We start from the raw sequence: 22817 nt of genomic DNA on the forward strand, positions 1-22817 counted from the left end.
TTATGCCCTGAGCAAGCAGGCAGGCTCTATCAGCTCAGATAAGCTGATAGAGACATTCAAAAAATGTCAGCACTTGCGCAGGAAACCGGGTTCAAATCCGGGGTAGAAGAGGAAAGTTACATTGTGCAATAGTGCAGCTTTAACCCTGGCATCCTTAATTTGGGCACAAAAAAAACATTCTCCCAAATCTTTCAAAGATAAAAAAAATAAAAAAATGTGTTCAACATGTTGCTTGTGTCTATAGCGTGACCCCTGAGACGACCCCGTTCCACCACGGGGGTGATTAACGACACCCTTATCTTATGGACGTATTGCAAATGCACCGAGCTCCGCCATCAATCTGACATCAGTGCAAACAAGTTAGAAAGAAGCTCCATTTAAAATTCATTGTGGCAGTTTAAGCAGCCTGGATTGAATTAGTGCTAATGGGAGGCCAATGATTTACGCACGGCAATGTACATGTCACTGTTTATGTTAGCCGGGGAGGATGTTAATTCGTGACAGGCGGCAGTGCCTCATGCAAAAAAAGGACGTCGTGTCCATAAAGCTGTCAAATGCTCGGAGAGACAGGCGCATAATAAGCGTTACGGGGCCTCTGCGACGTTGTCTGTTTAGCGAGCTAAATATTTAATTTTGAGAGAGATTATGGGGGCGTGTAGTGTTTTTAGTGCTTTCTGGCGAGAGTACATTTTTAATTCTGAACATGTTCAATCATTTATTTATGAGCCAAAATATTTTTCCTTGTACATTCCCCCCCCCCCCCCCCCTCCTCAATGTAAACACACGCGCACAGCAAAGTGTTTTGATGTGATGTGGAACTTGTGCCGCATGTCTGTGGAACGTTCCAGTGTTTCAGTGTAATGCAGGGACATTTGGGGCACGGCAGCACTATCGTTGTTGCCAGATTTTTGTGAGAGAAATATGCAAACTAGTCCAGGAAAACAAGCCCAAAAGAAGTGACTATAACATGGCCACATGAGCACTTCAAACCTATATCGCAGTGCGAGGCGTTGTGGGCTTGTAGTTCGTCTATTTTCACAATCTTCATCTGTGGAACCGAGTCAAACTAAATGTAATGCCTACAATTGCTTGTCAGGGTGGGGGGCTTCCAGTTCAAATATGATTATTTTGGGGGGTCCCCAGTTCAAATATGATTATTTCGAGGGGGTCGCAGAGAGATTTAGCTTAGCACCTGTGATGTACTGTATGTGGCCTGTCTCTCTGAATTGTAACTGTCTTGATGAAAAGCAGAAATACTTTTGAAAAACAATAAGCTAAAAAAAAAAGAACAATCCCAGTGGTATAGGCCAGGGCATGCAATGATTCACTGATGGCTCAGTGGCTCGTTTCAAACCCAAGGCTGGCAGCTGTGTGTGGACGGCCAAATATAGCCCCTTGTGGTCCGAGAATCCCCAAATAGGAAGCACACAGATGGGTACAGTATGTCATACAGGAAGACAGAAGTGTGCTAGAAATGAAAGAAAACCCCCCTTCTTCAAAAAAAAAAGAAGCCAAAAAGAATCCAAGTGATGGAAGAAGTACTCACGTGTTTTACATAAGTAAAAGTATCAATACTGCAATGTAGATATACTCTGTTACAAGTAGAAGTCCCATAATAACATGTACTTGAGTAAAAGTACAAAAGTGTCGAGTATCAAAATATACTTGAAGTACCAAAAGTAAAAGTACTCATTGTGCAGAATGTCCCATTTCACACGTTCAAAATGTATTACTTTTTTTTTTTTAAATAGCCGATCTACGAGCTTGTAGATCTGCTATTTTCAAATGGCTGACATATATATAGGGCTGAAGTGGTTAGTGTGTTTTGTAATAATAATCAAAAAAGTTACTAAAGTTTTCATACAAGTATAGTGGGAGTTTTCCTCTGAGATGTAGTGTGGTAGAAGGACAAGTATTGTAAATTGTAAATACTGAATAAAGTAAAAAATACCTCAAAATTGTACTTAAGTACAGTACTTGAGTAAATGTTCTTTGTTACTTTACACCACTGGACAGAAATGTGCCGAAATGAAAAGAAACCAAAACGAATCCAAATGAAGGGAGCCCACATTACTTCTGCATGCATGGCATCTCCCAATACACGGACTAGTTTAAGTGACTAAAAGCAACTGCTGTATAATTAAACGGGCTGAAGAGCTATTTAACTTTGATGAGGTTCAGCTGAGCTTGTATTGTATCTCCCTGGACAGAACTGAGCTGAACACCAGCTCTTGTCTGAAACACTAGCTGACTGGGTGTTGCATTGTGGGGATGAACTTATTAACCACTTTACGCTTGAGCTGTTTTGTGTCTTCGTCGGACGAAGGTTGCCGCAAGTCGACGTGTCGTGATCTACAAGCTCACGACGCATCGCAAACGCATTGTGGAGCTTGTAGATCTGCTATTTTCAAAGGTTTTAATTCATTTTATACATTTGAAAACTTGTGAAATGGGATATTCCGCATGATGAGCACTTTCTACTTTTGGTACTTTAGGTAGCTACATTTTGATACCAATACTTTTGTACTTGTGCTCAAGTACATTTTTAATACCGGATTAGGGTATTGATATTTTCACTTAAGTAAAACATTTGAGTGCTTCTTCCATCATACTACAGTAGGTTCATGTTTCTCTACCAGCGGGGTCATGACACCAAAAGCACATTGCGGATAACGTTTTAATGAAGGAATATGTGTGTGTGTTATTTGATATTACGGCTCCCTGACTTTCACTGTCAACACAATTTTAGTTCCTCGTATTAAAGTGGTTGAAGAAGAACCAGTCTAAAGCGGGATCCACTACAGGGGCTGGCTGGGGGGAAGTTAACCCATTAAGACCGGGAACGGGATCTGTGTGTGCATTTTTAGATTTCTTTAGCTGTTAAAAAATAGCAGATCTACAAGCTCATAGCGCGGCACCGAGTGCCGCGCTATGAGCTTGTAGATCTGCTATTTTAGAAAAATCGTGAAGATTTGTGCAAAAAAATGTATATATTTTTTTCAAAGTGAACATTTTTCACTCAAATCTTTGCTTCTGGGGATTCAACAAATGTCTTCTAGATCCTAACAGTTTTTTTAAGACACTTGCTATAATCAGTGGTTCTCAAACATTTTCATGTCAAGGACCCCATCTCAAAGTATGTTGTTCCAGGGACCCCCCAGAAGCAAAGATTTCGTTACATTTTTTTACTTTAAAAAATACATATTTTCAAAGATTTGCACGCATTTTCAAAAAAAAAAAAAAACTCATAGCGCGGCACTCGGTGCCACGCTATGAGCTTGTAGATCTGCTATTTTCGAATAATCCCAAGAAATCTGAAATTGACACAGATGCGATCCCGGTCGTAAAAGGGTTAATGCAGGAGTTTTGGTTGCTATGGCTACGCCGCGCTGTCCTCCGTCTTGGGGGGATACGCGACAAGTTTGTCATTGTTTACAAGCCGTGAAGGAGCGAGACGGGAAGAGAAAATAGAAATGGAAGAAACGGGGATATAGAGAGAGAGAGGATCATATCGTGATATATGCAGTAAGCACGTTGGAGATGGCAAAAATATGGATGTGGACATTGAGATTCGACTCCTCTGTTCGACTGGAGACTAAGAGAGGGGTAAAAGAGGAACACCCTTTATTGAGTATCTATAGATCCAACTTAAAATGCTGCTATAAAAATACTTATATAGTTACACCACGTTGAAAGTGATTAATGTGTCGTAGAAAAAACAAACATATATTTTCAATTAAATGTAGCTTAAAAAGCAACAGTGTAAACTAAACAGCCCTGTGACATCCTTAAGAGTCGCATAGCATCTCTATAGTGATCAGTGTCCTGACTATATTCTGAGCTATCTTTCATTTCTGCTAAAATATATATATATATATATACTGTATATGTTGAGCAACAAAGTCATATATTTGTGGGTCAAGCGGAGACCCAGGGGTCCTCGTGGGTGGTTCCAGGGGGTCCCCAGCAAAAGTAGTTAATATAACATCCCGATCCTTTTAACCACGTTATCCATTTATACTGTATGTTGGCTCTTCAAAAATAGCAGCTCTACAAGCACACAGTGTCACTTTGTGCCACGCTGTAAGCTTGTACATCTGTTAATTTTGAACGTTTTTGAAACATAATGGATTTTGAATTATTTAGATTTTTTTCTTTTTCTCTCATCTGTGGGTTCCCTGGCACAAAATCTTTTCAGATGGGGGGTCCACAACCAAATACATATCAATGTGGGGGTCCTTGACTTGAAAAAAGTTGGAGAACTACTGAAATACATCATGTGTGACGTCGTCCTTCTCCCCAATTCTACAGTTAGTCGTTAAGACTCGGATAACCCCTGACCTTGGCCAACGCATTCATCCAACGTGTTGTCAGCCTGTGGAATGTGGCTGTGCGTGATTTGTTATCAGCGGAGGATGAAGCCCGGTGTGGCTGGCATCTCTCACGTCGGTGTGAGTGTGTGGGGAACTCCTCTGAGCGAGACGAGACTGGAAACTATATTGAAATGGCGGCGGGGGAAACGGGGGCGTAGCGGTGACTGACTGCGCCGAGGTCTCGTCCTCGGCCGCGTCCGCTGGAGACGGAGACAAAGGTGATGTGTTCTGCTTGGCTGTGTTTCTTATATAGCACATAAAGCAGGGCAGAGCTTCACTCTCTGTTGGAATACTGGAACAGCAACCTGGAGATGTATGGGGCAGATATATATATATCGTTGTTGTGGGGCAGAAACATCCTATCTCCATGTTTTTACTTTTTGTGTTTTTTTTCATAAATGAATGCCTTGCACTTTGGTTGGTTTGGGTTGTATGTTTTACCTTGACGTGATGTAACTAGTCCAATTGGTGAGACGTCTTGCTCCGTTGCGCCATTAATTATGAATTGATAATCCAAAAGTAGTCGCCTCATTGACTTACCTTGTAGAGTGAAACAGCTCTCACACGCACATAAAGCAGATTGGGCAAGACATGAGTCTTGCCAATATCACAAGACTCATGTATGGCAATTTTAGTTTTAAAAGCAAAATATAAACCTCATGTTGATTTAGCTATTTGTATAGGAACTTGAAATAGTAAAATCAATAGGTAGTTTATGGAAAAAATAAATAAATGCCATACCGGGTTTTGTGATGTTATATATTGGCGTTTGTTTATGTGCTAAAGTAGTGACTTTGAGAGCTGTTTCACTATACAGTACACTGTAAGTCAATGAGACTATTTTTGTATTATCGATTTCTAATAAATGCAGCTAATATGGACCAAGACATCTCACCAAGTTACATCATGATAAGATAACTGCACATCCCAAACCTCTGCCAAAGTGTCATTGCACTCTAAGCCCTGTCTTTATCATTCGACGAATAGTCGAAAATAGCCGATCTACAAGCCCACAACACGTTGTGATGCAGCGACACGGTGTTGGCTTCTCAGAGGCGAGCAGTGTCTGTCTGTCTGTCTGTCTGTCTGTCTGTCTGTCTGTCTGTCTAATCTCGCAAACTGCTGGACGGATCAGCGTCAAATGTCTTGCGCACACTGCCAATATTGAACTTAAATGTTATAATGGGAAGTCAATGGTCCAACATCCACATTGGAGCCGTACGCCATTCCCATGTGGATCCCCATATTCTCATCTGTTTTGTGCCACTAAGTATTCCGTTAAGGTCCCTCTCTCTCTGTTCTCTCGATATCTCCCTTTTTTTGTCTCTTCCTTCCTCTCTCTTCCCCTCTTTTTTCCTCTCTTGCTCAGTCTTTCTCTCCCGCACCCTCTCTCTAAGGACATTGGTTCTCAAAGTGGTCCTTATGGTGGGGGGGGATCTGCTACAAGCTGTGAGCTTGTAGCAGATCTACAAGCTCACAGCGCGTCACTTCATGCTGCGTTGCGAGCTTGTACATTTGCTATTTCCTTTTTTTCTATTTTCTGTTTTTATCGAATGTTTGGAAATGTTGAATATTTTTGGGGATTTATTTTATATCAATTTGGGGGGGGGGCCTTGACATGAAGAAGTTTGAGAACCACTGCTCTAGGGACTCCTCTCTTTCTCTCTCTCTTGCTCTCTTTCACCCCCCCCCAGCCCCCCTCCTCTCTTCCTGTGAGGAAATGAGGAGACAATGGGAGGCAGAGCTCAGCACGTGGCGCCCTGCACAGCGCTGCTGCTCTCTCACACTGAGACACCACCCGGAGGCATGTTTGATAACCCCCCCCACACCACCCCCCCCACCCCTCGCGGTGGTGGTCTCGTGTTTGATAACCCCCCCCCCCCCCTCCCTTCGGTGGTCTCATGTTTGATAAACCAATCCCCGGTGGTCTCTCTCTCTCTCTCTTAGCTAGAGAACAAACAGACAAAATGTTGTCGTCTTCTTTCTTGGGTTTCGGCCACACAGTGAAAATGTTGTTCATTCAAAACAGAGTGTTTCCTCCTTCCTCCATTCGTCGTCTCTGTCGGGGTGGAAACCTCATTATGTCCAAAAACTGTTACTTTTCAGGATTCAAATTCAAAAACGGCAAAAGTAGCAGATCTACAAGCTCGAAACGCGGCGCGAAGCAACGCGTTTCCAGCTTGTAGATCTGCTACTTTTGATGCTTTTGTGTGACGCTGTAGTATGATCAAGTAGGGCGTTCATTTGCGAAAAAAACACAAAAACTTTAAATTATGACGATACTGTGAGAGGTTTCTGTCCGTCAGCAACAATAAGCAGGTTCCGCTGTAGCTCATTCTTTAAAAAAAGTTACCAAAAAAGTGTTCAATTACTTCACAAAAATATTAATTTAATCAAATAGCAGAATCAGAATCAGGTTTATTTTTGACTTATCACAGTTTACGGGTGTAAAGCAGTAGGTAAAATGATTTTATTTGGTACTTTTTCCCCCCATCGTTTTGTAGTACGGGTCCATTTAAATGATGGAGATAAGAGGTTTTTGAGTGTTTCCTCCCCTCTGTCTAAAAACTAGGGCCATTTATACAAATTGAGGAGGATGTGTTCTCGTCATTAGGGTATTAGGGCTCACAAGTCTCTGAACATTTGGCTCTACTAGAGACTGAGGACAATGTCCCAGCATTAGTTCGTTATAAAACTGGGCGGTAACAATTAGAGATTTTTAACTCATTGAGACCGAAAAAGAATCTGTCATTTTAGATTTTAACCACTTTTACCATTATTTTATACTGGCTATTTTTTTGGGTACTAAACAACAACCCCCCAAAAAAAACAAATCAAATGATATATTTAATACAAATCTGATCCACTTGGAGAGTGGCCCAAGCAATTATGTTTGAACCGGAAACACATGTGACGCCTTCACATGTGTTTCCAGTTAAAAAATCTGCCACTGAGCCAATCAAATGAAGCTGTGGGAATATGAACTGGAACAGGATGTATGCCACCTTCTGAAACCCTGGGACTACATTTCAAGTTCAATTGAAGCTTTTCTTTTCTTGAAGGCCCCAATCCATGATCCAAACATGAATAAATCAACTGGACTGAAATCAAAGAACAATATTCCTATAATTCTATTATTTCCATAAGGCAATCTCTAATTTATATTGTCTCTGTCGGGTGGAAATGAAGCTCATATGTCCAAAAATAGCAGACCTACAAGCTCAAAACGCGTCGCTTCGCGCCGCGTTTCAAGCTTGTAGATCTGCTACTTTTGCTCCCTTTGTTGATTTACGAAAAAACACAAATAGTGAAACTATGGAGATAAGAGGTTTCTGTCCGGACAGCAGCGATATATTGTGCCTTTAGGAGCGGTTGAGAGTGATGTCTTTGATGTTGTTAATGTGGTCAGTGTGGTTTATGTGTTGGTTTCAGTCTAGACTCTCCTATCACTTAACATCCTCTTTTCTTAACACTCATTGTGTCATTTTGGGACGGTTGTCACGTGCGCTTCGAGGTCAGCGTGTGTGTGTGTGTGTGTGTGTGTGTGTGTGTGTGTGTGTGGGGGGGGGTGTTAATACACACATCCACATGCATGCTGTGAGTATAAAGTGTAGGTCTATAGCTGTCCTCTGCACTCTGCTGGTAAATCTATAGGTTACTGACGTAACCCCGGTTTTATGATAATATAAGCGAGATGTCTCGCTATGGGAGAGCGCCCTCCGGCGTGATCACACAGAAGTACACCTTCATAAACTTCCAGACAATCCTATTGGCTGGACTGACCTTCCTCTGACTGGAGGTCCCGCCCTCCTCCTATATCAGTCAGTGGATGGGTCATTTTCCCTAATTCAAGATAACCTTTCTCTTCTCGTTCGTAAACAAGAAGGGTGTCTTTCGAGACATCTCGCTTATATTATCATAAAACCGGGGTTACGTCAGTAACCTATAGTTTTATTTCAAATATTTCACTCGATGTCTCGCTATGGGAGATATAGTACACTCCCTGATTGTTATCTCGAAGTCCAGAGCAACCAGCCTAGGGACTTGATCCCCGTGTCTGGAGGCTACACTAAGGACTGTACTGTATGCGCCACAGGGGCTGCAGTTACGTCCAAACTGTAGAACCTGGCAAATGTCAAGGCCTAAACCCAACATGCCGCACTGCAGACATCTCAGATGGAGACCCCCCCGAAGAGGGCCCATGATGTCTCTATTTCCCTCGTAGAATGTGCCCTCCGTTTTACTGGGGCAGCATCCCACCACTGGAATTGGCTACTGAATAGCCTCTACAATCCAGTGGGAAAGTGTCTGTTATGCAATGGGCTAGCCCACTATCCGTGGAGCCCATGACACAAATAGCTGATCTGACTTTCTCAAAGCCTTTAGATCTGCCAATGCACATTTCCAAAGCCCGAACCGGACAAAGGCAATGTAACCTTTCATCCTCCTAAGAGGCGAAAAATAGGCGGGTGCAACGCACCCAAGGTCACAAGGACACTTGGTACCAAGGGGTTCTCTGACCCACACCCAGGTTTGGGTCTGACAACCACCCTTGTAGCCCCTTCCTTGAACTGCGTACACTCAGCGTGTACTTGACAGTGCATGAAGATCACTGAGCTCTACAGTAGTCACCGAAGCCATCAGTAACATAGTCTTGATTGACAGTTGTTCTGTCAATCTGACACAGAGGCTCGAAAAGTGTTGGACAGGAGTCCAACACCCGGCTCAAATCCCAGGGCGAGACCGGGGACTTTTGACTCGGGAAGAGACGTTCTGTCCCTTCCATGAACCGACAAACCAGGCGGTGCTGACCCACCGTCTCGGCCCCAAGTAATATGGCAGGCTGAGATAGCCGCCAAGCAGACTTTATTGAGGAAAAAGCTCTGCCCCTATCCATCAGGTCCTGTAGAAGGACTCAATGGACTTTGGTATGGAACGGCACAGTGCGAGACGTCTCGCATCATGTCTCAAACCATTCTGGGGTGACCCCACGGCACTCAGATTCATCCCCTCATGGGCTGAGCCCAGAGAGTCAGATGTACTGGTCAGGGACAAAATAACTCGCCCCCTGCTAGCGTTAGCATGTTTCTGCGTAACGGAAGCAGCCATGAGCGGTCGTACAGGAGAGGTTTGACTGATACCCAGTGACCCCTTCTGGGGCCACCAGTATCACCATCAGCCCCTGGTCCCTCACTCTCACGAGTGTGGGAGCTAACAGGGACAGGCGCAGAGACCAGTCGTCTGAGATGAATCACAGATTCCTCCAGCGACACAGCGCTGACACACATTTCTCTGTGACCAACACACGACCGCAACTGCCCAGCCTGTCTTAGCGATACGGCTGAGGCCCTCATACCTGATATTCTCATGCACATTTTGAAGGAGACCCTCCGGCCCGTGCAAAATTGTGCCAGGCAGGACAAAAAGGACTGATCCTTTTCAGTGGCGGACTGGCTTTGAACAATAGTGAGTTCAGAGTCCTGCCTATGAAATTCGCTGTTTGTGCAGGCACCAACACGCAGTTGATCCTGAAAACTTGATTTCAGTAGGTGAGACACCACTTTCCGAGTATGCTGCCTTGCCGCTGATTTTTTAGTCGGCTTGTAGCAGCCCATCATTCTATGTAAGACGTTATGCGAGTGCCTTCTCTCCTCAGAGGGCCAATCGCAACCTGCGTGAATTCGACAAATACTCTGGGGCTGAGGACGTTACAAACGGTAGCACCGTGTATTCGTAATTTAACCTCAGAACCCTAACAACAGAGATTTCTGTGTGGTGGGTAAAAAAGGAGCATAGAATTAGGCGTCTTTTAGGTCTATCGATGTGAACCAGTCTCTCTGACGCACCATGTGGAGAGAACGGATTTGATAATATCCTGAATTTGAACACCTTTAGATACTGATTGAGGGCTCTTAGGTCCAGTATCGGACGCAGCCCCCCCCCCCTTCTTTTTGACCAGGAATAGCACGAATAGAGCCCGCTGTTAGCTTGGTCTCTTGGTATTTCCTGTACAGTTCGTTTTCCTAACAGGGAGAATTATCTTCCTGTAGAAAGTCGCCCGCCTGTCCCCTGCTTATGAGAAGATCGCTTCCACTAGCTTGGGGAGGTCTCGAGGCGAACTGTAGTATACATCCCTGGATATAGAGTGCAGCACCTACTGTGGTGCGTTGCACCTTATCCATTCCGATATCATACAGTGGGGTTCCTACAACACTGGTTAGGCTCGATTGTGGTGCCATGGCGCCATATAGTGGTTGAACAGAGTCGACCGTGAGCCGTTCCCTTGGGGACAGGGCGTAATCGCCATCTCTTCATGGCGAATATTCGCCCCGCTACCCTGAAGTGTCTGTGAGACCTCTGCGGTAGCGAGCGTGTGTCCCTTATGTTCTGGTTTTGTCCTGTTTCATTTCTTTTTGCCGTGCCCCTGAAATTCAGGCTGTAACGGTTTGAATTTTATTGGAGAAACAGGTAGAGAGGGTTCAATTTCCAATAACCACTCTGATGTCTTGCCAAGGAGACATCGTGGTCATAGTATCATCGAACCGGGGTTACAGTCGTAACTCATGTTTATATTCACACAACATTATCCACATAATGTATAGTGTGTAAAGTTATTCTCTCTTCCATCGGGCGGCGGAGCGTGTTCGCCTCGCCCACCCGGCCATCCGAACTCCAGGACCACCAGAGAGAGAGGGGGAGGCGGTGTCCACCGTCTCCTCCTGACATAGTCCCAGCCATGTCCCTCTCCTTTCTGTATTTCACTCTTGTAGAGTAGCTACCCGAGGCCTGCCTCTGGCTGGCTAGGGTGCTCCTCCTGGCCTGTAAGCTGCAAGCGAGAACGCCTGCCATTTAGGCGATGCGTGCTTCGCAATGGATTTGGGCTCTCGTGTCAGAGCCGTGGCTTCTGACGTGAGGTGTGTGGCCACCCCTTCTTCCACGGGTAGCGGAAGAGTAGGGCTCAGCCCAGGACACGTCAACTGTTGTCCCAGTGCTGGTTGCCAACAGGAGTAGGCATTAAAACCGTTCTCTCATACTGGCCGCGGCTCGTGGCTATAGGCTACGCCGCTGGCAACTCGAGGTCGAGTATGAGTCGTGGGGAGAGGCTCGTTTTATTGGCCAGTCGCCTGCTCAATGACCTGGTTATAGGGGACATAATCTGTACCCCGGAGTAACTTTTGGGCCTCGTCCATGTCCTCTTCCTAACTTGGTGTAGAAGGGACTGGAAATGTTTGGCCCGCTTTTCTGACGAACCTAGGTTCGGTTAGTCCACATACTTATGCGGAACGGACCTTCCTCACACGGCCCTCGGGCTGCGTGGGTTGGTCCCAGGCAAATAACACATGAGTTGTGTTCGTCGTGACCCGACATTCTATTCCCGCAGACCCCGCACTCTTTCGAGGGACAGGGGTCCCTTCGTTGCTGGACTGCAGCGGTCATTGTTCACAACACGCGTGGAGCTTGTTTGTGGCAAGGTCTGTAAACAGGGGAGTCGTGTATGGGAGAAAAACTTTCTAAGCTTTTATTGTCCCAGAGAAACAACACGATGTCGGTTTTAGCGTGTAGCTAACTGTAGCCTGCCCAGCTGGTAGTTTATGATGCTAGCTGGTGGCTTGCAGAGCTGAAAGAGAAACACTAGGAGCGTTTAACGCTAGTGTGTTTGCTCGGTTTTAGCTCGTGGCTACGAGGCCACTTTAGAGACGAAAACACGATGTGAAGCAGTGATGCTGTCATGTTTTACTCAGTGATAGCACGTCGTGTGCAAAACGTGTTGCTAGTGGGAGCTTTAAGCTCACCGATGGCAACGTGCTAAGCAAGCCGGTAGCATATTATGCTAGCTGGCGGCGTACAGGACTGTCTCAGGAATACAGTAGGAGCGTACTACGCTGGTGTTTGCCCGGTGTTTAGTTTGTGGCTAAAACCCCTTCTGGGAGAAAACACGATGTGAAGCAGGTTATGCTGTCGTGTTTACTCTGTGTTAGCACGCAGTGTGTAACGTGTTGCTGGTAGGAGCTTGTTTTAAGCTTCACCGATGGCAACGCACTAAGCTAGCTGGCAGCGTATTAAGCTGGTCAGAGAAAAGACACATTTAAGAGTGTAAACGCTGGTGTGTTTGTTCAGTGTTTTAGCTCTTGGCTAAGAAACACCTCGGAGAAAAACCACGATGTAAAGCAGGGACGCTGTCGTGTTTGCTATAGCTTGCCAGACGTGTTGTTAGTGGGAGTTTATTAAGCTCACTGGTGACAACATGCTAAAAACTAGCTGGTGTCTTATGGCGCTAGCTGGTGGCGTGCAGAGCTGACCCGGAGAAAGCACACTAAGAGCGGACGACGCTGGTGTTTTTACTCGGTGTTAGCTTGTGGGTGAGAAGTCACCCCGGAGAAAAACACGATGTTAAGGTGTCGTGTTTACCCTGTGTTAGCATGGTAGCCTGCAAGAAGTGTCGCTAGTGGGAGCTTGTTAAGCTCTCGGTGACGACATGCTACGCTAGCCGGTAGTATTATGATACTACTACCCGGTGGCGTCCTACACTCTTTTCTGCGGGACCGGGGCTCTTGGACCCGGTCCTGCTCCTCAGAGTTGTGGAGGCCACGTTCACGTTAAGCGTTTTAAGCTTTAGGGAACAGAACAGGGAGGAGGGAAAAACGAAAACACAGGGGTTGAGCGGACTATGCTCACATGTTTGTTTTTCCCTAGCTAGCTCGTGGCTAACTGTGGCTAGCAGTCTGTGGGGCTGAGGAGAGCTCAGGGCTCTCCCTCTGGCAACCTGCTGCTAGGCTTGAAAGAAACAAACACTGGGGCCGAGTATATTATACTGGCGTGTTGTTCTTTACAGCTAGCTCAGGGCTAGCTGTGGCTAGTAATCAGGGTGAGACTAGGGAGAGTGTATTAAACTTGTCCTTCGAATCACGATTACTATGTAAGCAGACTATGCTTTCTTTTTAGCTTAATAAGCTTGGCTATGGAACGTATTAAGTTCCTAGCAGGGCAACTTGCGATATTATCACAGGTTTTGTAAAGAAAGTCAACACCTACCATCAGTAGCGTCTCGCGGTCCGGGATATTATCCTGTCCTGTTGAGACTTTCGCCGTACTGACTTCATAAGGTGGACTGAGAAGGTGCTTCCTCGATCGCGAACGAGAAGAGAAACTGAATTAGGGAAAATGACCCATCCACTGACTGATATAGGAGGAGGGCGGGACCTCCAGTCAGAGGAAGGTCAGTCCAGCCAATAGGATTGTCTGGAAGTTTATGAAGGTGTACTTCTGTGTGATCACGCCGGAGGGCGCTCTCCCATAGCGAGACATCGAGTGAAATATTTGAAATAAAACCTTCTAAAGCCACTAATCCCCTGCTATCCAGCCCAAAAAGAAAGCATGCAACTCACGCACGCACGTATACACACACACACACACACACACACACACACACACACACACACACACACACACACACACACACACACACGCACACGCACGTACTGTACACAAGCATGCGCAGAAACATGCAGTTTGTGTTACTATACTTGTGAGGACATCAGAAATGGTATCTTGTAGATCGACTATTTTGCGGTTGCGCGACACCAGGTGTGCAAATCAGTCAATAACTCCAACCCCAACCCCTAAACCTAACCTCTAAATGTCTAACCCTAACCCCACCCTCAATCTTTTTCTAATTGTAAACATATCTCTAAAAATCTTTTGTAAACCATAAAACAACCATTTCTCAGGAAAATGGTCCTCACTATGTATATTTCTCAAATTTGACTTTACTTGTGGGGACATTCGGTCCTCACAAGTGTAGTAACACAAGCGTGCGCGCACAGTCCACACACACACACACACACACACACACACACACACACACACACACACACACACACACACACACACACACACACACACACACTGAAGAGCACGGGTTCAGACAGTAGACTAAACATAGACAAACAGACAAAGCTTATTATTAACCTTATTATATTGAGGAAGTATTTTAGAAGAAGTCTCTGGTTGTGTGAGTCAGCCCATTCACAAAGCTGGCTCACAGAGGATGTGGGAAGTAGTCGTGCGTGTGTGCGTGTGTATGCGCGCGCGTGTGTGTGTGTGTGTGTGTGTGTGTGTGTGTGTGCGTGCTCTGGTGTGGTGGTATTCAAAGTTGTCTCCAGGAGACCCCCATTAGGACCTCGAGGGGTCTCCACAGGGTCCCCTGCCAAATGAGGAGTTCAGTTCCCTTGAAGTGTCATTGAGCAAGACACTGAACCCCTACCTGCTCCTGATGAGCAGGATGCTCCACCTGTCGGTGTGTGACCCACAAATTAATGTGTTATTTGTCCAAGGACCCCCATCTGAAATTATAATTTGTACCAGGGACCCCCGCACTAGATTTGTGTTGTTAAAATATTTAAAAAATATTTCACATTTTTAATGAAAATAACCGATCTACAAGCTCGCAACGCGTTGCGAGCTTGTAGATTGCCTATTTTCAAATAGCCAATGCATATAGGTTTGAAGTGCTCATGTTGCCTATGCACTCGCTTCTTTTGGGCTTGTATTCATAGACATGGTTGCTTATTTCTCTCGCAAAGTCTGGCAACACCGCCCCATGGACATGACATGAGCAGGTCTGAAAGGCCCAGCTGACGTAAGGCAGTTCCACTACACCGCCTCCAAACCCGAGTGGCAGCGAAGCAAAGTGGGCTGTACTGTGGGAGCAGAGCTGAAATGATTTCTAATGGCCACTGTTAGAAAAAGGGATTGTTGACAATATGTCTAGCCTGCCTCCCTCTCTCTCTCTCTCTCTCTCTCTATCCCTCTCTCTCTCTCTCTCTCTCCCTCTTTCTCTCTCTGTCTCTCTCTCTCTCTCTCTCGCTCGTTCTCTCTCTGTACTTGGCAGTCTGGGAATGTGAACAGCTGTGAGCGTGTAGTCTCACGCACGCGCGTGTGTGTGTGTGTGTGTGTGTGTGAGAAAAGCAAAAAAAGATGAGAGACAGAGAGTGAGAGAGACAGAGAGAGAGGGGGGAGCGAGACGATGGGGGTGGGTTTGGCCCAGACCTAGTCGATCCAGATGTTTTCCGGCTGAAGCCCATCTGAAAATGTTTAATCCCCCCCCTCCTCTCTCTCTCTCTCTCTCTCTGGTTGGAGCCACACAGTGGCTGACGCTGCTCTGGCCCGTCGCCCGCCACTGCAAAATGGTCCTGTCTGCGTTTATAAATCAAAAACGAAAACCCTCGAACAGGACTTTTTGGGCAAGACCCAGGCCTGCCCTAAAGCTTCTCGTTTTATAGGTTCTGTTGGGTTTTCCCCAGCTTTTAAAAGAGGGGTTAGAACAAGTGTAAACACACACTAATAAATGCTACATTATTTTTTCTCTTTCTTCTCCTCGGCGGTTGCGTTAAAAAAGACGTGAAATGTTTTTGTTTGGTCATTCGGCCTGACGTTTTCAGAGGGAAAACACCGCATTGGGTCACGGAGAATGTGGGAAGTAGATGTGTGTGTGTGTGTGTGTGTGTTTGGTCTGGCAGTGGGTAACAGCTCTTTTTATACGTAGTCGAACGGCTGTGACGCACGTCAGAAATGACATGTTTTTCAGCTGGAGCGAAACGGCTGATGATGACATAGTCATTCGACGGAGTATAAAGCACGATTTATTCTTTGTGGAATGCGAGGCGTTGTAAGAGCTTGTAGATCAGCTGTTTTTGGCGGCTGACATAAATTAAGCATAAAACCAGGCTTTACAAGAGTTGTAGTGCAGTTGCTATGTTACCCCACCCTCTCCTCTCCTCTCCTCTCCTCTCCCCACCTCCCTTCTCTTCTCTTTTCTGAGGAGAAAAATGGAATTTGTCTAAAATAGAGGAAATAACTAAATAAATTATGATATTTTCGGTATCTGTCGCACAATGAAGTATATAAGACTTAGGCTCTTAACAAAACTCCTCTCCTCTCCTCTCCTCTCCTCTCCTGTGTAGTCATGGATGACCCAGTTATGGCGCTGACTGGTTTAAGTTCACTAGCAGTGCTACGGTTGGCTGGTTGGTGTGCAGAGCACGCAACTGTTTCTTTTAAACAGTAAGATCATTAGGCCTACTGTACTGTGTCAATTTAACTGGGTCCATTTTTTTTTAACACTTTCCGAGTTTAACGAACACTTGGGATTTTTGCTGTGCAGCCATGCTGAAATGCTATGTTCTTTATTTTTTGTTTTTTTATTATCATCCTACACATTCCTGTGTTATGAATCTGCCATGCACGTACAATTATTTGTTCGACAGGAGGTGATGACCAGATGGCCCTTGCTTTTTAGCTGCACTAGAGGAACGTGTGTGTCCTTTGTGTGTGTGTGTGTGTGTGTGTGGGATGTGGGAGGGGGGAGGGGGGTAGGATTTGGGAGTACAGCTGCTCGTGCGTAAGCATTGTCACGCATGCACTGATTTGCGTGTTTGTGTGTTGGCCTGTGGATGTATTTGTGGTCGTGTGGTTGTGTGTGTGTGTGTGTGTGTGTGTGTGTGTGTGTGTGTGTGTGTGTGTGTGTGTGTGTGTGTGTGTGTCTGTGTCTGTGTCTGTGTGTGTGTGTGTGTGTGTGTGTGTGTGCGTGTGTGCGTACATTGTTGGGTTCATATAAACCTGCCACGGTGAAACACTCTGCTGTTTAGCCAGCAAAATGCATACGTACATACATACAGTGCCCATACTGTACACAAACACAGCTGGGCACTTTGCACCAGGCCTATTGGATTACATTATTTCTGCGAATGGATGCATTTCATGCAGAGGAGAGCCTGAGTCAAACCTGGCATGATGGCACACGAGATAGTGTTGCTGTCGGGCAGAAACCTCTTATCTCCATATTCAACTTATTGTGTTTTTTCGTAAATGAACGCCCTGTTTGATCAAACTACAGAGACACATACAAAAGCATCAAAAGTAGCAGATCTGAAAGCTCGAAACGAAGGCATACCAGTCATTTCAAATATGTTCGAAAATTGCGGATCTACAAGCTCACAATGTGTCGGCCATGTTCACTACTGTACTTGTCATACAATGACATCTATACTGTAGGGCTTAAGTTGTTAACAAAACTCCAAACCTCTCTCTGTGTCTCTCTTATTCTGTCCCTTTCTTTCTTTCTTTCTTTCTGTCTCTCTCTCTTCTCTCTCTCTCTCTCTCTCTCTCTCTCTCTCTCTCTCTTTGTCTCTTTCTTAGTCTCTCTCTGTCTCTCTTTAATCCCTCTCTCTCTCTCTCTTTCTTAGTCTCTCTCTCTCTCTCTCTCTCTGGTTCAGTGCCATGCATGCCGGGGTCCCAGAGAGTTCACAGAGGAGTAAATCCCTGACCTGAATTTGACCCCCTCCCTCTCCATGTGTGCTGTCTCTCTCCCCACCCCTCTCTCTCTCTCTCTCTCTCTCTCTCTGTGAGGTGCAGATCAGACTTAAAACACAGCGCTGCCCCGCGTTAAACACAGGAAATTGCTTTAAAGTCGCTAAAGCGTTTCTATTTGATGAGTGAAGTATATGGCTACTCTGTGAAAACAAGTCTGGAATAGATGTGAGAAGAGAATCTGTGGCTAATTTGAGCCACAGATAAGATAGACACTGTAACAATCCTGAAAAAGGATTTAGCAAAACTGGCACCAATGATTCTTATAATGAATATGAGTGTGTAAAGTAACTAAGTACTTGTACTCAATTTTGAGGTATTTTTACTTTAATGGAATACATTCCAATTTCCAATATTTTTTCTTCTACTCCACTACATCTCAAATGGAAATATTGTACTTTTACTCCACTCCACACAATTATTTGAAAAGTTTAGTTACTAGTTACTTGATTATTATTACGAAACCACTTCAGACCTATTTACTTTGGCAATTTGAAAATAGCCGATCTACAAGCTCACAACACGTTGCAAAGCGACGCGTTGTGAGCTTTGGATTTTTTTTTTGTTATTGCGATATCGCTGAAATATTGTGTTATTGCCCAGTCATTGTGATGCAAAATATTGTTATTAATGTTTTTGAGGAAAGAGTATCATTCTCTCCAATGCTGCTTTCTAATGACGCCTACAGTTTGATTGTTACATGTCGTCACAATGTGACTGTCGGCCCAGTTTGGGATGTCGCCTTTATGCTGTATACCAGGGGTCTTCAACCCCCCTAGGGGTCCGGGACCCCTAGGGGGTCCTCAGAGTTACTACAGGGGTTCCGCCAAATCTTTGTGTGATATGATTATTTTTTTACCTTAACCACTTGAAACCTGGCATCCATTTTCTGAGGAGAACTTTAGCCAAAAATAGCAGATCTACAAGCTCACAACGCCTCGCGCTGCGAGGCGTTGTGAGCTTGTAGATCGGGTATTTTTGGCAAAGAGGCGTAAGAGGTAAAAAAAAGAGCAGCCTCTGTTGTTGATGTTGTACTGGTCAGCTCCCAGTGACCAACAGTAGTAGACTGTGTACTGGTCAGCTCCCAGTGGTCAACAGTAGTAGACTGTGTACTGGTCAGCTCCCAGTACGGCAGTAGAAGACCCATGTATGAATTAGTATAAGTGTATTGTTCACAGGTTTCTTGCGTTCCTCTCTCACTGTGTGTGTGTGTGTGTTCTTCTGTTCTTCCAGATCGACGCCGTCAGTAAAAGAAGTAAAGAATCAGAGACTGCCTTCCTTAATGTCTACAAGAGATTAATTGATGCCCCAGGTGAGGACTGTGTGTGTGTGTGTGTGTGTGTGTGTGTGTGTGTGTGTGTGTGTGTGTGTGTGTGTGTGTGTGTGTGTGTGTGTGTGTGTGTGTGTGTGTGTGTGTGTGTGTGTGTGTGTGTGTGTGCGTGCGTGCGTGCGTGCGTGCGTGCGTGCGTGCGTGCGCGCGTGCGCGCGTGCGCGCGCGCTAATTAACACAATGCTGTATTAATAACACGGTCGAACTGGAACTTCCCACTGGAACGCATTGAAGTTTTCCCTTTGATGATGATAACCCCATGCTATGCTAGGTCTGGGTTAGCAACATCTGTTTTTTGGTTAAAGTTATGGGAGAATCTTGTTGCAAATCCCTGGCAATCTGTGTTATAAAAGTATTAACACACTAAAGGCTGTGATATTATATCATATTATACCATGGTTAGAGGCAATTTCCACCTGCTTTGCATGGTGGAAACAACATCTGTAGCCAAGATATAAATTAGAATAAGGGTGTTGTCTTTCTAGAATGTTGTAAGATGTTTTTGGGGGGTAGCTTGTTGATCTGCTATATCCGGCGCGGGATTTTTTTTCAAGACGGAAGTTCGGCATATCTTGTAACCCCCCCCCCCCCACACCCAACTCTCCCTGTCTCTGTGGACCAATGGTTTTAATGGGATCCTATGATTGCGTAACAGCACCAGCTGTCTGATGAAGACAGTTGGGTTGAATTGGGGCGTGCATTAATTAGCGATGGAGCAATTAGCCGGCTTGTTGCAGCGTCTGATGAGCATGCTGGGGGGCCATGGTTAACTGCTGAATACCCAGTTATATACTGTAGGACCCCTGTCTAAATACCCAGTCATATACTGTAGGACCCTGTCTGAATAGCCTACCCAGTCGTAGGGAGGCAGTTCTCAAATTTGTTTTTGTGCCAAGGACCCCCAAATTGATATGTATTTTAAAAATGCAAAGATTATTCAAAATCTTTCAAACATTTTCAAGAGTTTTAAAAAAATATTCAAACATAGCAGATGTACAAGCTCGCATTGAGCTGGTATATCTCTGCTGTCCGGCAGGAACCAGCTAACTCCAAAATGTTCATTTTTCAGGAAATAAAAAAAGTGGAGTTAGGAGGTTTTGTTCATCATTGATAAGAACAGCTGAATGGACCTCCAAGCTCACAATGAGGTTGGAGGTCAAAAGGGGGTGGAGCCTGGAGTCAGCAAAACCAGCTAACTCCGGTGGAGTTAGCTGGTTTCGCAGAAAGTTTGAGGATCCAATGGAGTTAGCTGGTTTTGTCAGAAGCGCTTTTTAATGCTTTTCATTGGTTCAATTGTTTTTTTTACCAACACACAGACGTAAAGGGTGTTCAATGGCCCTGATTTATGGGAAAAAGAATACAAAAGCGTCAAACTGGAGTTAGCTGGTTTCTGCTACAGCAACGATATCTGCTATTTTTGAATAGCCAACATAAATGGATAAAGTGGTTAAAATGATTGCGATGCTGTATTAAGTTAACACATTTTGCTGGGGACCCCCGACCCCACTTTGAGAACCACTGATAGGCCCTACATCACCAAAAGAATAGCCGATCTACAAGCTCAAAACCCTCGAGCTTGTAGATTCATCTATTTTTGGCGAACGTTCCCCCCAGAAAAAGCATGCTGCATGGGGGTTTCAAGTGGTTAATGTAGCGTTGTCTCTTCTCTCCCCACAGACCCCATGCCGGTGTTGGAGGCGCACCAGCAGCTCCAGCTGACAGTGCAGAAGATGCACGACGTGGAGACGGATAACCAGAACCTCCGGCAGGCCCTGGAGGCCTGCACACAGGACAAAGCCCAGCTTCACAGCCACGGTACCAGTTGTTTTTTTCTGCTGTTCACTGTTCAGCCTCTGTCAGTATGGTGTCAAACCAAACCCATATAATACTGTTTAACCTCTGTTAGTATGGTGTCAAAACCAAACCCATATTATACTGTTTAACCTCTGTGTCAAACCAAACCCATATTATACTGTTTAACCTCTGTTAGAATGGTGTCAAAACCAAACCTGTATGGTAGCCTATTTATCAAACCAAACCCATATAATATACTGTTAACCTCTGTCAGTATATGGTGTCAAACCAAACCCAGACGTACACTGTTTAACCCATTAAGACCAGGAACGCACCTGTGTCATTTTAAGATTTCAATGGCTATTAAAAAAAAATGCTACTCTACAAGCCCATACTGTAGCATGAGCTTGCATGAGCATGAGGGGTCCCTGGAACAACATAATTTGAGATGGGGGGGTCGGCGGACAAATACTTATCATTTTGGGGGTCCTTGACATGAAAAAAGTTTGAGAACCACTGATATTATAGCAACATATGTTAAAAAAGAAATTAGGCATTAGAAGACATTTGTAGAATCCCCAGAAGAAAAGATTTGATTTACAAATGTTCTTTAAAATATATATATATATTCAAACTATTGAAACTAAACACAAATTTTCATGATTAAAAAAAATAAATAGCAGATCTACAAGCTTGAAGCGCGGCACTCGGTGCCGTGCTATGAGCTTGTAGATCTGCTATTTTTGAATAGCCAAAGAAATCCAAAAATACAGATGCGTTCCCGGTCTTAATGGGTTAACCTCTGTTAGTATGATATCAAACCAAACCCATACAGTACATACACTGTTTAACATCTGCTCGCTGCTGTCAAATCAAACCCATACATCTGCACAAAGTCAGTTCTTCTGTTACACGATAGTTTAATTTTATTGTAATTTATCAAGTATCCAGGGGACATGGAAATTCTCCGCATATTGATGGCAATGGAAACTTTTTAAGCTGCATATAAGATTGTTCGTACAATGGTTTACAATGAAGTGCAGATTAGCCTTATACTGACAGCCTTGGTGACACGGTTATGGAAAGATTTTCTTTAGTTTTTTTCTATGAAAGGGGATTCTGAGCAGCTTCAATAGAGATATCTTTCTGTCACACTATATTGTAGTCTACACCACTTGGCACTTGTGCCCATCAAAAATGTGATCCCTTTACAATATTTGGGTTTCCTCTTCACGAGAAACTATCAGTTATCTTAAAGGGCTAGACCACTTTGGTAGAGGTTTGGGTTGTGTAGTTACCTTGTAACTCCAAAGGTGGACAAGAAGAAAACCTGGACTGGATTCACGGATCTGGATCCGGATCTTCAAATAGTCAAATCAGCAGGAAGTTGACATTTTTATTTAACAAAACATGTGTGCTAAAAGAGTGACTTTGAGAGCTGTTTAACCGTACAATGTAAGTCAATGAGGAGCATATTTAGAATGGTCAATTTCTAATCAATGGAGCAATTATTTCGGATTTCTTGTGCACCTTTGGAGTTACATCATGGCATCATGACTTTTTCATGACAAGGACCCCCAAAATGATATGTATTTGGCCGCGGACCCCATCTCAAAATATCGTGTTCCAGGTTCCCCAACCCAGAAGCAAATATTGGAGTTAAAAATGTTCGCTTTAAATATATATATATATTCAAAGATTTGCACAAAGCTCGGTACCGCGCTATGAGCTTGCATATCTGCTATTTTTTGAATAGCCAAAATAAATCTTAAAATGACCCAGATGCGTTCCCGGTCTTTAATGGATTAAACCACGCTATACTTTTCTTTTCGTGTGTCTGAGAACCCAGACTTCCTGGACAGGTTCTTTCATATGATGTGTCTACATCAGTATCTCTCCTCCTTACTGTAAGGAGGCTGTCAGGGAGGCAGGGGAGGGGGGGGGGGGGGGGG

General features: G+C 44.6%; 1 protein-coding gene across 5 annotated transcripts in view; it reads left to right on the forward strand.

Annotated features, from left to right (window-relative positions):
- Window positions 1–22817, forward strand: part of cux1a (cut-like homeobox 1a) — a 263240-nt gene that overhangs the window by 133976 nt on the left and 106447 nt on the right. For all 5 annotated transcript variants that reach the window (XM_084075026.1, XM_084075025.1, XM_084075027.1 and 2 more), the window contains exons 4-5: window positions 18975–19053; window positions 20749–20886. In XM_084075026.1, the coding sequence (XP_083931152.1) occupies window positions 18975–19053; window positions 20749–20886 (217 nt within the window). The remainder of the gene's footprint in view (window positions 1–18974; window positions 19054–20748; window positions 20887–22817) is intronic.

This window comes from Gymnoscopelus microlampas (assembly GCF_963454915.1).
Source record: "Gymnoscopelus microlampas genome assembly, chromosome: 12".
Taxonomy (NCBI): Eukaryota; Metazoa; Chordata; class Actinopteri; order Myctophiformes; family Myctophidae; genus Gymnoscopelus; species Gymnoscopelus microlampas.